This window comes from Bombus fervidus, chromosome 4 (genome assembly GCF_041682495.2).
Source record: "Bombus fervidus isolate BK054 chromosome 4, iyBomFerv1, whole genome shotgun sequence".
In the NCBI taxonomy this organism is placed as follows: domain Eukaryota; kingdom Metazoa; phylum Arthropoda; class Insecta; order Hymenoptera; family Apidae; genus Bombus; species Bombus fervidus.
The window spans coordinates 17,339,846-17,353,188 of record NC_091520.1 but is presented as its reverse complement, the minus strand read 5'-3'; the positions used below and the strand labels follow the sequence as shown (position 1 = coordinate 17,353,188).

The 13,343-nt window shown below is 33.3% G+C and overlaps 3 protein-coding genes across 5 annotated transcripts in view; 1 reads left to right on the top strand and 2 right to left on the bottom strand.

Moving 5' to 3' along the window:
- The first annotated feature begins 631 nt into the window (after positions 1–631).
- LOC139986445 (uncharacterized) lies at positions 632–5,119 on the top strand. Of its 2 annotated transcripts, XM_072001787.1 has the most exons (5): positions 632–977; positions 1,482–1,702; positions 2,254–2,536; positions 2,769–2,955; positions 3,028–5,119. In XM_072001787.1, exons 1-5 carry the CDS (start codon positions 748–750, stop codon positions 4,579–4,581), a joined length of 2,475 nt encoding a protein of 824 aa, XP_071857888.1. In that variant the 5' UTR covers positions 632–747; the 3' UTR covers positions 4,582–5,119. The 2 variants fall into 2 exon arrangements, with proteins under 2 accessions (XP_071857888.1, XP_071857889.1); XM_072001788.1 differs by lacking the exon at positions 632–977 and having other exon boundaries at positions 1,561–1,702; positions 2,191–2,536.
- Positions 5,120–5,668: 549 nt separating this feature from the next.
- The window catches only part of Atpsyndelta (ATP synthase, delta subunit), a 137,004-nt gene continuing 129,329 nt past the window's right edge, over positions 5,669–13,343 (bottom strand). The window contains exons 1-4 of one of the 2 annotated variants that reach the window (XM_072001878.1): positions 6,621–6,725; positions 6,290–6,418; positions 6,010–6,207; positions 5,669–5,904 (exon numbers count right to left, since the gene is read on the bottom strand). In XM_072001878.1, the coding sequence (XP_071857979.1) occupies positions 5,737–5,904; positions 6,010–6,207; positions 6,290–6,409 (486 nt within the window). In that variant the 5' untranslated portion in view covers positions 6,410–6,418; positions 6,621–6,725 and the 3' untranslated portion in view covers positions 5,669–5,736. Of the gene's footprint in view, positions 5,905–6,009; positions 6,208–6,289; positions 6,419–6,620; positions 6,726–13,343 lie in introns of those variants that run through there. The other variant, XM_072001879.1, reaches the window with a different exon arrangement.
- Positions 8,057–9,767, bottom strand: Prdm13 (PR/SET domain 13). The gene is made up of 4 exons (XM_072002039.1): positions 9,615–9,767; positions 9,238–9,487; positions 8,464–9,124; positions 8,057–8,291 (listed from the first exon to the last, which is right to left on the bottom strand). The coding sequence occupies exons 1-4, from the start codon at positions 9,765–9,767 to the stop codon at positions 8,057–8,059; spliced, it is 1,299 nt and encodes a 432-aa protein (XP_071858140.1).

Genomic DNA, 13,343 nt, shown 5'->3' with positions numbered 1-13,343 from the left:
GTGTTATTAGACAAGGACGCAAGAGGTCTCTATGCAGTGTTCTTCTTCTATTCCTATATCGCTTTTTCACTTCTTTCTCTATCTCTATCTTTATTTCTTTATGATTTAGTGTCACTAGATACTTTATTATACATATGTATATTTATATATTGTTTCAAAAGTACATAATATTTTTTGCTATCTTTCAGTATTTCATTATTATTGGTGCATTGAATCCTTTATCGAGGCTGTTTTCATGTGACAAATCTTTTTTTAGATGTAATATGTAGCAAGTATACGTAATATTTCGTAATTTTAGCATACATAAAATATATAAAATATATAAGACCTAGCATCCAATGTATTTCTCTGTTACACATTCTGGAAGTTTTAGAGCCCTCTGTGCTGATGGCATTCTGACTATTTTTGTGTTAATTTCAACGTTACCGATTCGATTCCATCAGAGAGGAAATATTTGATACAAAATCAAATTATAATATGTATCGCCATAGTAATTATATTTAAAATTGAATGCAATGCGAGTTACAGTATTTTATACATCTTAGTGTATTTTTATATAACAGATAAATATTACATTTTAATAATTATTGAAAGAGTAAATTTCTTTAGAGTAAATATATATTATATGGCTGATGGTAAAGAAAAAATTTAATGTAACGATCGAGTAACTTAAAAAAATTGTAGTATTTTTAATAACGCATCTATATTAATTTTATTTCATGATTTGTTTGTACAGCTAAGAAAAGTATGGCGGCGTGGGAAGGCGAAAAATTTCAAGAAATCGGGAATGCCGATGATATCGAAGAGAACTTTAATAACATTCTCGTGACACATGATCTTCAAGATTGTCTGGATGATAGTCTAGATTTAACCAGTTTTGGGAAAGTGTATGAAGAAAGCGGTGTGTTTGATTACGAGAAGTATTCCGATGACGATGCTCCTATAGACGAAAAACTATCAAATAATAATGTTATCGAGTAAGATCACATAAACTTTTAATATTTATTACTTTGTTTATGATACAAACTTCCTTTACATGGGTTAGATACAAATATTAGAAGATCAGTGAGTAAGATATAAATTATTAACCTCTTAATTTGTAACAGCAAACAGTGTTTTGTATGACATCCTTATAAGGATATAAGATATATAACGTATTTTGAAATTAGATTTTTGCTTTTCAATATAGAATTTTGTATTTATACAGTGAACGAAGGTCCTTTATATATTATTGGATATATTTAATTATACAAAATTTAATTAATTTCATCTTCTTTCAATTATAGTCCAGAATATATTTTTTCAGTTTTAGGTATTAAGTGTATTTTATATTTAATAACTTGTGTTCCTATTTTAATAATTTCGTATGCTTTTGTATTAATGTGTGGCAATTAATATTTTACCATTCAAAGTATTTTTATTAATAATATAAATACAATTATAGGCATGACATATATGTATATAAATATATATTAATATAGGTCAATACATTCAATCAATCCCCATGAAATTTATATGCGTATCCATTCTGGTCGAGATGATATTTCAACAAGTAAATCTTCACATACAACTACTGCAATTCAAAGCATAGTTCCAGATGCAAATCAGAAGCATATTGGTCGATATACCTGTGAATATGAAGGTTGTCATAGGACATATAGTACAGTTGGTAATCTACGTACCCATATGAAAACACATAAAGGTAAAAGTTTTATATATGCATATATCTTAATTTATGAATAAAACAGATTTTTCATAAAAGGTTAATTTTTACTAAGTTCGTGTAAATAAGGAATAAAAAGATCTTTTATATTATCAATATCTAATGTGCTTTATATGTAGCAGCATGTCATGATAATTTTATTTTACACTTCTCAATTATTTAAAGTATCAATAGTAATGTTTTCTTATCTTATTTGTGTAATAAAATAAAATTATTATATGCTTTGCATGTTATGCTTGTAGTATAATGTATTATATTAATTTGTCTTTCCTTCTTTTTGCTCGCTAAGCCTAAGGAAAATAAGGTAAGCTTATGAAATGTTATCAATTGGTGTGATACTTGTTATTAATGGATAAAAAGGTATAAGGTCTGCTCATGTTTTACAAACTTTTCATGTATACTTTTTATTGGTTATAAAGTCATCAATGCTGGTATAAAGGGAACGCTTCGACCTGCATGGCTTTCAGATACTGCAAGCAATAGGTAGCCCAGCAAACTTTTTATGTGGAAGGAATTCTCAAAACTTTCAGGCGAGTATCGATTTAAATGTGCAGAACCAAGTTGTGGCAAGGCATTTCTTACGTCGTACAGCCTTAAGATTCATATTAGGGTACACACAAAAGTGAAACCATTTGAATGCAACCACAAAGGCTGTGAAAAAGCATTCAATACCCTTTACAGACTGAGAGCTCACCAAAGACTTCACAGTGGCAACACATTTAATTGCGAAGAGACTGGATGTGTTAAATTTTTCACTACTCTAAGTGATCTCAAGAAACATATACGTACTCATACTCAAGAAAGACCTTACAAGTATGTTTTTTGGTACTTTTCAACTGATTTTCATCTTCAGCTATGTGCTGAACATAAACACACATTACTGAAATTTTAATATACAATTGCAACTGAAACACTAAAACTATGGATTTGGTTTTGCACTATTCAATTTGTATAATCTCTTCTATTTTATATCAAATGTGAATTACATAAAGCAGACTACATATGCATATAATATGTATAATGGATAAAAACATTATTTTTTTAGATGTAGGGAAAAAGGATGTGGTAAGGCTTTTACAGCATCACATCATTTGAAAACGCACAGAAGAACGCATACGGGAGAACGACCGTATGTATGTACTGTAGGCAGTTGCAAACGATCCTTCACCACACCTCATAGTTTAAAGAGTCACTTGAAGACTCATAAGAGAACGACTGATATCGACGAAACGGTACGTAAAAAATTTTACAGGGTTACTATGCAGTTTTTAATGTTTCTATCATATTGTGTTACTTTATTATAGAAACATGAAGTCAATAAAGATGATTACAGAAACCAAAGAAACAATGAGATATTGAAAACCGAAATCGATGTTGATGAAATAACGTCGAGAAATACAAATGTGCCATGTTATGCCATTATACCGTTATCTTCTAGCAATACACAAAATAAGGAAAGTATTACTTACTTATCTATTGAAAATCCAAATGATCAGTCATCTTCTACAAATGATATGATAGATATGTTAAATCAAAACAGACTAACCAAAGAACTTGATTATAACATCACTAACAAAGATGCTGAAAATTTAAGTAAATCAACAAATGTCACTGTTCTTGCGTCGGAAAATATTGTCATAGATAATTTTACCGAGCATACAATTGATAATTTTAATAATAATGTAACTTATGACAAATTTAAAATATTCAACGAAGTAAATAATTCGAATTTACAACGGGATCAAAATCAACAATATAGTTCTAATCCTTCAACGAAAGTGCAAGATAGCAAGGCAAATAATACAAATAAGCCCAATTCAATAAATTTGGAGCAAAAAATTATACAAGACGGCCTACAAAATACTATTGTTCACATCTCAGAAGGAACGAATTTTACAAGTGATGTGCAACAATATGTAAATGATAATACTATTGCTAAGAAAGTTTATGATAATAAAACAAATGTAAGTGCGGTTGCTGAAAACAATAATGCGACTTTGTACAACACAAATTCTGTTACTAGTCATGTATCAAATATAATTAGTTCCTCTAGTGAGACTCAACTTTTTGATAGTGAGATAGGAAATTTACCATTTATTAATGATAGTTTACGAACTGGATCTCTTAATGAAGTTGAACATGTATTGAATTGTAATGTTATTACAACTACGCAGTCGGAAGCTATTGAACTAGCCATAGCATCCGAGGAGGAAATACCTTCACCCTGGATAGATGTCATGGCATTGGCAACCCCATCTGCTTTAAGGCGGCAGTCCTGGTCGGAATTGAACGCTTTTCCAACAGCGGTTCACTCATTAGTCGACTTAGTTGAACCGGAACCGTATCCTCTACAAATAGAAAATGACTTGCAACCATTACAAGTAAATAATGTAAATTTAGTAGACGTGGAAAACATTAATACCGAATGTACCGAAGTCACATGTTGTAAAGAGAACGATAAAGATAAAGAAAGCGAAAATAGAATAAAAATAAAAAAAAGTAGAAATATCCTACAGGAGATTACAGCCGAAGCAGATATATGCAAATGTATTGATTGTAAATGTGATCATCTACAAAATTGTCAGAATTGCTCAAACAATACAATTCCTGAAATTAATAAGAAGCACGTTTCATCGAAAATAGTAGATGATTTAGTGTCTTGTTTACAAAGCGAATGTGTTTGCGACAATGAGCCCGGTGGTTGTGGGTCTTGTTGTGTTGTGATTTGTTTAAAAACATTGCAGCAATTGCAAAAAGTATTCAGTCGTAATTGCTGTAAAAGTACTAACAGTATAACATGTTGTAGAGAAAAATTGTTATCCCCATTAATGAAGTGCCAGTTAACAAAAAACCAATGAGGCAAATACTTTAGTGTGTAACTAGTCATGTTGAAAGAAATATTTTTACATAAATATTGAATAAGAATCTGTTATTTATCGTAATATATAGGCTAGTTTTTCTTATAAATGTCAATGTTTAAACATTTTGTCTAAAACAATCGAGAGTAATGGGACTGTGTGTATATATTTGTATTATGTTTCAAGATTTTGTTATATAGATGCAATATGTAAATGTTATATATTTTTAAAGTATGTCAATTTATTTGTAGATTTTTTACTGAAAAGTTTTTAAATGTACACCGCTGTTGAATAGTTTTGAATAGTTTATAGAAAAGGAAAAATTGCATTGTGTGCTGTAAAAAATAGCAAAATATCATTGTAAGAAACGAAAATGCCAAATTTGATATTTGTATATTAAGACGAGGATATAACATATTTTAATGTGCAATTACTATGTACATACAATTCTTATACATAATGATTGTTGTAAGATACTTAAATTCATATAATATTGGGAATAAACAATATTTATGAATTTATGTAGTATTTAGAAAAATTAAATTATCTGTGACCATGCGCGTGTATGATGTACTAAACATATTAATAGTTAAAAAAATAAAATATTTATTGTTTAGCAACTGTTTTCTAACGTACAACGCTTAGAAGAGAGATCATTCATCAACTTAAGGAGGCTAATTATAAAAAAGTGTGACGAAATATGACAATAATGTTAATGTTGTTAAATATATGAATTTTTGAATCGCTTACAAAATAAATCACAGAAATTTTTTAATCTTTGTAGTATTAAAAGTACTTGTTAAATGTAACAAAAAATCAAAACGTACTTTAAAGTATGTTTTATGGGAAAAAAATTGTTTGATTAAATAAAATTTTACTAACATGTAATAAATTATTACATAAAAGTACGTATTGCTATTTTCTTTCTGTAATAAGGTTGATTACATGTATTATATTACATGTATTATATGTATGCATACATATATATATATATATACACGCACAGGCGCGCGCGTATATATAATGTAGCTGTATAGCTTTAATATTACTGTATTTTCATGTGGGAGTACGACAGAAACATGGAAAATATGTTGTCTAAGGATTTAATGTTATACAGAATGATATTTTAATATATACACAATGGTTGTACAATGTTTACTGCACAGCTTGCACTAAAGCTTCTGCAACTTCAACCGCAATTGCTGCTTCAGCTTTATCTTGTTCAGACGATGCAGATGAAAGCTGTTGCTGAGCTTTACTAAGAAGTTCTCTAGCTGCAGTCCCATCAAGATTTTCCAGAGGGTGAGCTTCTTCCGCTAAAATCTATCAATATTTTTTAATTTACAATATTTTAGGGTAGAATAACATTAAAAACTATTTAACGGTTTGCTGCTCTTATTTAAATAGTATAATATATCAAACATATACTTGTACGCTGTTGTTTTCATTTATAGTGACTGTCCCTGAAGAAACAAAAACTTTTTTGACTGTCCCATCTTCTTCATATACTGTGACTACGCCTGGTTTCAATACAGCCAAGGTAGGAACATGTTTTGGTAAAATACCAAAAGAACCAGAAAATGATGGTACATCTACTTGTTTAATCACACTTTCATCATAAAATACCTATAACACAATTTCACTAGAAATTCATAAAATTGAAATCTAAAAGAATATGTACATGAAAAAACCATGTGTTCATTTATACCTGATTAGCCCCAGCCAATGTAAACTTCATTTCATTGCTAACGGGTGCATCGGCGTAAGTTCTTTTTTGATTACGAATATATTTTAAATAAGGGCGTAAATTGCGTGCGATAGTAGCCATTTTAATATACTGTAACAAAAAATTATTCGTGAAATTTTATGTAAAATATAAAAATGATAACTGGAACTGGTTACATCACAATTCGATCTACATGTATTGTCCATCTCTTAGATTTAAACGAGTTGAAGAGACAAGATATATGGAAGGAAATTAAATTTGACTGCAAGTACAGTACACTTATCTTCTAGATTTATTTAAATATCCTCCATACCGTAAACACTTGCGTTATGGCAATTATTGAAGATGTAAGTGGAAATTGGTATCAGTCACTGCAAGCAGGCAGACGAAATCCAAACCAATTAATACATATACATAGTATCAAGTAGTATAGATGACAAGGTTTTTATTACGCTCAAACGATGGCGTTACTATCGAAATGTTTCAGTAGCGCCCTCTTTATTGTCTACTGTAGATTTAAATAAAGCTGCGCGAATTCAAGTTCTCTTAACGAAAATAATTAATTTGATTGAAATAAACATGTTCAAGAAACTCAGTCTGTGTCTCTGACATGCAAAATTAACAAAACCTACATTTAGAGAAAAACTTCACACGGGAGTTACTTGTAATAAGCAGGTACTGGTATCATGTATGTTTGATAATTATGATTTTTCACTTTTTGATCAGATAAATAAATGTGACATACATTTTAGATAGACAGATCGGTGTCATATATTATGTAATACATTCAGTTTGTATAGTGCTGTTTTCGCGGCCAAGTTTTCAGGACAGAAATAACAACCAAAAACAAGAACACACAAAAGCTCCGCTTCCCAGCGGCTTAAATCCAGGAACCCAATACAAGAATGAAAACTCAAAAAATTGTAAAAACTCTGATGCACAATACAGCATGGCTACGTCGTACCGTCGCGTATCGGTACTTTTGCCTAATACATCTTATTAAAATTCATAGTTTACTGTGAATTACTAAAATGTATTAAAAAAATAGGTCTTGGTAAAAATGAACGCTATTAAGAAAAAAAAAACATTCAGTTTGGACTAGAACGATCGATTTTTACATATTTTGTTGTTACGTATTACGGTTGTAATTTCTTGTTAGCTATTTAGAAAAAAGCATCAAAGAAATTACTTTAAAAGTTAAAGATTTTATAGCATATTTAGCTATAAAGGTATAGTGATGCGAGATGACAGACATTTATCGATCAATAAATATAAAATAACAATTTCATTATAATATTTCTAAAATTTTTAAATGCAAAGACTCGTACTTTGACCAGAGTCTTCATGTATCATAACGAATAATTATCAGAATCAATGAAACACGTTGCAGTTCGACATTGTTTCATTTGTTCCTTTCGTGCATAATTTTTTCCTGAAAATATTTTATAATCCGTATTTAAATATTCTTTTTACATTGAATATCCTGCATTCATTAACATTTTTTATTTTAATTATATATTTATATATTAAAATATTTACAGTTATTTTGAATATTAAAAAAATAATTAACTTTTGATCATAAAATTTATCATGAGGAAACCAGTTCGCTTATTAGACGACAATACATAAAATAAATGAGGTTTATGGACAATTCCTTTTATAATTACATATGAGCAAATTGTCTCTGACATTGAAAATTAGATTTCTATAAGCTCATTGCAACGAGTAATATCTCTTTTCTTTTTCTATTCAAATGTCGGTGCCATCAGACGAGGTATCCGTACTATCGTTCATGGCTTCTTGGTGTCTTGATTTTAAATGCCTCTCAAGATCCCTCCTTCTGACCAAAACTTTTCCACATAAGTCACATCTGTATGGTGTTTCACCATCCGCGTGTAGCCGTACGTGTTTATTCAAATTGCTAGGATCTCCGAATGGTCGCAGACAATATTTGCATTTTAAGGGTTTGTAACCTGTATGGGTTCTGCGAATAAAAATAATGTAAAATTCAGTAATATTTCCCGCGAATATTTTTCACGATGAACTTTCCTATACGAAATTCATCGAAAATAGAGAATAATTTCTTTGAGAAAAAAATCGAAACTTTAGGGCGCGTAAGTTAGATACTAGATACAACGAAACTTTGAAAGCTATACCTGATGTGGATTTTTAAACCATATTTTCTCGAGTAAACTTTTCCACAGTAAATGCAGAGATGTCCTTGCTTCGATTTACCGAGATTGCTGACTATCGTTTCCACTTGCGCTGCATGGACGTCAGTACCGATCGGTGCGGCGGTCGTTTGAACGTTGTAGGGCGTTAAAACATTCTCGTTCCTTGTTAGTGGATAAATCCTCTTAAATACGTTGCTTTGATTTGTATATGGTTGGAAAGCAGACTGCCGATGAAGCGTATCTTTCGTCGCAGAACACATTCGTGTCGACATGTTTGGTGGTATTTGCGTGGATGAAGAATTGAAAGACGGAGGATTGGAAGAGGATGGAGAGGCATGATCGGAAGACTCCGATGAATTGCTATTTACAGGAGGAACGGTATTATCTATGGTTTTCAATGACAATGGTGATAACCTGGTAGGCGGAGTTTGCGTCAACGTGGTCAGTTCGAATTTGAAAGTCGGATTAGGGAACAGGTTGAGAGACAAGGTACTTGGTCTGTGTAACGAGTTGAACTCTTTGATTAGCATGGTCCAAAGATGATCACTATCCAGTCGATTGCATTTTAGGGCTAAATGTATCTTCAAAGGATTTGGGAACTCAAACAAGTTGTTGCATATGTGACAAATGTAGCGATTCTGATCTAAAATCAATATATATGTCTTTAAGTACAATTTTACAAAACCTCTTATTCGCTGATCATGCAATTCCATCGTTGCACTTTTATTCTATCTTATTTGATGTTATATGCTTTACCTTGTATGTTAGATGGTGTCAGGAATGGTATATTCAACATAGCGAGAATATTTTCGGTAAACCACATCAGCAGTGGTTCACCGGGAATTATGTCCCTTATAGTTTTCAGTATTACACCCTCGGCGGTAGTCATCAAAAGCACGTTGCAGGTCTGACAGTCTTTTGCAAATTCGACGATTTTTAACCAGCAAGGAGTGCTCACGAGTTTGTCTATGCAAGTTAGGCGACCTTCCGCGTCGACAATTTCAACCTATGATAAATCGACGAGGTTGAAATAATTTATACAAATTCGCTTTTCCACCCTATTCGACAGCCTATTTCAATATTACAAATTGTACATATTATAACAGTATATATTACAAACTTATAGTACATACATACTGTATTCCCAATATAATATTCTGAGACAATTCTTTCACATCAACGATCTCCGTTGAACAATCTTTTCCAATGGGTCCAGCAGCTCTAACGAGTGGTCTGTTTAAATATCTTTCAGATAAAGCGATCTTTTTGTATGCTTCAGTGTTCATTATCAGGTAGTCCTCACTGCACTAGATACTTTACTTTAGGATATGGCGAACGCTGATCTCAGTTGGTCTTAAAGCTTCTCGATGATCTCAACGCGATGTCGATGTTTCAACTAAGTTCTAACTGCATTCCGCTTAAATATATATTCCGTGAGCTCGTGCCCCGAATCGAGTACTAGGGGGTGAGTTACTCGCTCCCCTCCACTGTTACACCCCACACCACGTGTAATTGTATTTAAAGAACTGGCCAAGGGTAAACCGACCCTGTGCTTACGACTTGCGAATCCTGATGCTTTACTAAATACGAGGGGTGTAGATGTAGACATAGGCGTGGTTAACACTAGTGAACGAGGTAGACCTTTTCAGAGATCTCGAGGAAACGCAAGGTGTACTTAGAAGTACTGAAATTATCTTCGGACGTTACTTTATGGTCACGTCAAAAGATATGTCGATTGATATCTTACGCACTAATCCACCTATTTGAATAGATATGATTATCGTAAATTTAGATATTGTTATTGTAATTGTTTATAACAATGAGTAGATTTAAATATGTTAAAGTGATCGCCACTTCTAAAAAAACTCTACATTTGGTCTTTGGTTTTCTCAAGCGCTGAAGCCATCGATAGCGCATAGCGCAAAAGAATGCGTCGACGATAAAGCATACGTGTGACTTTGACTTCGGCGTTCCTTTAGTCTCAGGGTAACATTGCCAGCGTGCGAATCTGATCAGCTTACATTGTATTCCACAAATTGTACTTTATATTCATAATACATATGTACTTTCAATTTATTTATCCACGCGTTTCTTTAATTCCACAAGCATCGAATAACTTTAACAAAATAAATTGATGAAACTTTTTATACGATGATTCGAGTGTTTCGTTGTTTTTAATTGTAATTTTATCTGATAATACGTGTTAAAAATTGGTCTTCCGGAATAACATTTAGAAAGAATAATTCTACTAATTGATCGTCTGTAGTACCACTAATTTCGAGACGCGTAACACAAGTTTAATTAGTTGCTACAGGTATATCCTTAACCATGCAAAGTAATGGTTAAACGACGGTTATAAAAATTCCACGGTTGCAACCTTTTCTGTTATTCAAAGCTAATTGTAAGTAAGATCAGCGCCGGATAATTTGACTCACTAAAATCGATTACTGTCTATGAATGTTTCTAGTATGTTTCTAGTATGTATGTAGTTTCTAGTATGATCTTGTTGGAAGATCGTCGAAAAATGTAAGTGCAAGTATCGTGCCTACAATCTTGTAGATAAGAACGATTTCTATAACTTTGCACTTATCGCCGTATCATTTAATTATTTTCTTATAGTTTTAAAGGACTCCTGTGTGCTCGATAGTTCAGCACGGTTAACGCTATAAATTTATAGTTGGTCAAAATATCGATATTCGACGCTAGATCTCCTACAACTATTCTTTTGAACTATATACTTTCTCTCTGGATCATCGTCGATCTTGGTTCGCGTTTGGTTGCGATCACGGAGCACGTGACACGTACAGGTTATGCAGCCGTCACCAGAAGCCTGCCCTGACTGAGTGTTTCATGGGGCTATAAAAGCCTCATGTGAAAGGACATTGTTTGGCTCAGCTGCAAACCAACATAGCTTCCATGCCGAGGATGGGGGATGCTGCCGAAAGGTGCATCTGAATCAACTGTTGATTAGGAAATTAAGTGGCTCATTCTTCTCGCACGCGTGCGTAGATCGTGATCGAACGATATCGCTTGGATTTACCTAATCGTTCTTCGATCTTTACGTTCTCCTCGCGAGCTAATTTATTGCAATTTGGATTTTGATTTGATTCTCTTCTTTTAGCAAACGTATTCTTTTTGCTTATGATGCACTTATGTATACGTATACAGACTTCGACGGACGTAATAAATTACGTATATGTGTCTATATGTGTACGTGACTTAACGAGAATAATCTCGGCGAACAGTAACTCGTTTTGGCAAGTTATATCCTTCTCAGATTTGTACTTGGGACAGTTAGAGAAATTGGAAAACGTTTTAAAAGCCTAATGAGCGTCTTGATCTTGATATGTCTTGTTTGCAGTTACATAGTTACAGGTATCTCTAGTACTAATTCCTGTTATCGACCGACGTTTCTTTATCTAAATCTAGAGAGACTTTAAACATTATAGTAATTTAGTCTTCAACAAGAAATAGATTCTCACTCGTGATAAATATCAGGTATTACTGCTCAGACCTTTTCTGATTACTGCATTTAAGGTACGTACATTAACGTTTTGAGCAAATGTATTTACTAGAAAACCGACGAAGGGAACGTTCAATTCCCTTTTTCTTTTCGATTTTACGATACGAGTTGGTACAGCCGAAGTAAATACTGTAATAATGATAACATATTCGTTAGTCCGAAGAAAAAACAATCAAGGAAGGGCAAGGCATTTCCTCGGTGGATTTCGTTCGTGGGTGAAGTGATTCATTTCGGATGAATGGTGCCAGACCAGGGAATGACACGAGTGTTCACAAGCTGCACCATCCCTTGTACCAACCCTTGTCCTGGTCCCTCGAAACTCGAGTACAAGTGGTCTACCATCCTTTACCATCAACCACATAATATCGCGTGCCTAGGTAAGTCGTAGGAAACGTTTTCCGAATCTTTTATACTTTCTGTTTCGAGTAGACGTAAGCGCAGAAGCTTTCTCTCGAACTTATTCTTCGTAATTTATTGATTATTAAAGATTGTTTTACAAAATCAGATCAATGTAAAGGGTTGACACACGACAACGATTGTCTTCTATCGTATCCGTTGTTGTAAGGTTGTATCCTTTTTTAAGGAAAGAACGATTCCTTATTGCGAGATGCATCGAATTTAAAAAGTAAAAATGTTTTTTTGCGTTTTGTTGATAATATTTCCACGATGGCTTGGTCCGTCTCTTAGATAGTTTTTGCCATCATCCGAACTTGGTGTTCCACCCTCTCGTTGTCTCTTTCTAAAATCAGGGTGCATTGAAAGAACCGCAAGCCAGTCGGCGAACAAGTGTTCCTCCGTGACCAATGGACCCTTGCACGCATGTGCGCGCTTCCCAATGCGATATTAATATCGCGATTATCATCTACGTATTATTGCCTGCCCCTCGTGCGACGCTCAGACCAAGTCTGTAAGAAACACCCTGTTCAGTTTGCGCGTCCATGCTCTGTTACTTGCTGTTGAAACGCATACTGCGACAGTAGTATATACCGTTTACAAAGGCACTTGCAACGTTAAACATTTCCGCTTTCTGCTGTTTTACGTCGCGTGCCTTGCGATAGATCTTCAACGACGACTTTTCCGTACATTCCTTCTTCAACGCATCGTCCGTACGCTCTGTCCTAATTTCACTTAGAAGCTTCTTTATATCGTTCGATCGTCAGACGACCAGCATGAATTTCAATACTCGATAGGGCAACTTAAGTGCAAGTCTTTGGTTGCGAGCTTTAGGTGGTATCGAAAATCCAAGCGCGATCCCTTCGATACACAGAGACGTAACAAATCTTATTGTTCAGCGCCCTTTTACGAGATTCTATAGGTATAATTCAAGTTGTATGTTACA

Coding starts and splice junctions, on each gene's coding strand:
- LOC139986445 (XM_072001787.1), top strand. CDS start 748: ATGGCGGCGTGGGAAGGCGAAAAATTTCAAGAAATCGGGAATGCCGAT. Junction 978..1,481: donor TCAAATAATAATGTTATCGA/GTAAGATCACAT, acceptor ATATTAATATAG/GTCAATACATTCAATCAATC. Junction 2,537..2,768: donor ACTCAAGAAAGACCTTACAA/GTATGTTTTTTG, acceptor TTATTTTTTTAG/ATGTAGGGAAAAAGGATGTG.
- Prdm13 (XM_072002039.1), bottom strand. CDS start 9,767: ATGAACACTGAAGCATACAAAAAGATCGCTTTATCTGAAAGATATTTA. Junction 9,125..9,237: donor GACACCATCTAACATACAAG/GTAAAGCATATA, acceptor TATTGATTTTAG/ATCAGAATCGCTACATTTGT. Junction 8,292..8,463: donor GGTTTAAAAATCCACATCAG/GTATAGCTTTCA, acceptor TTTTATTCGCAG/AACCCATACAGGTTACAAAC.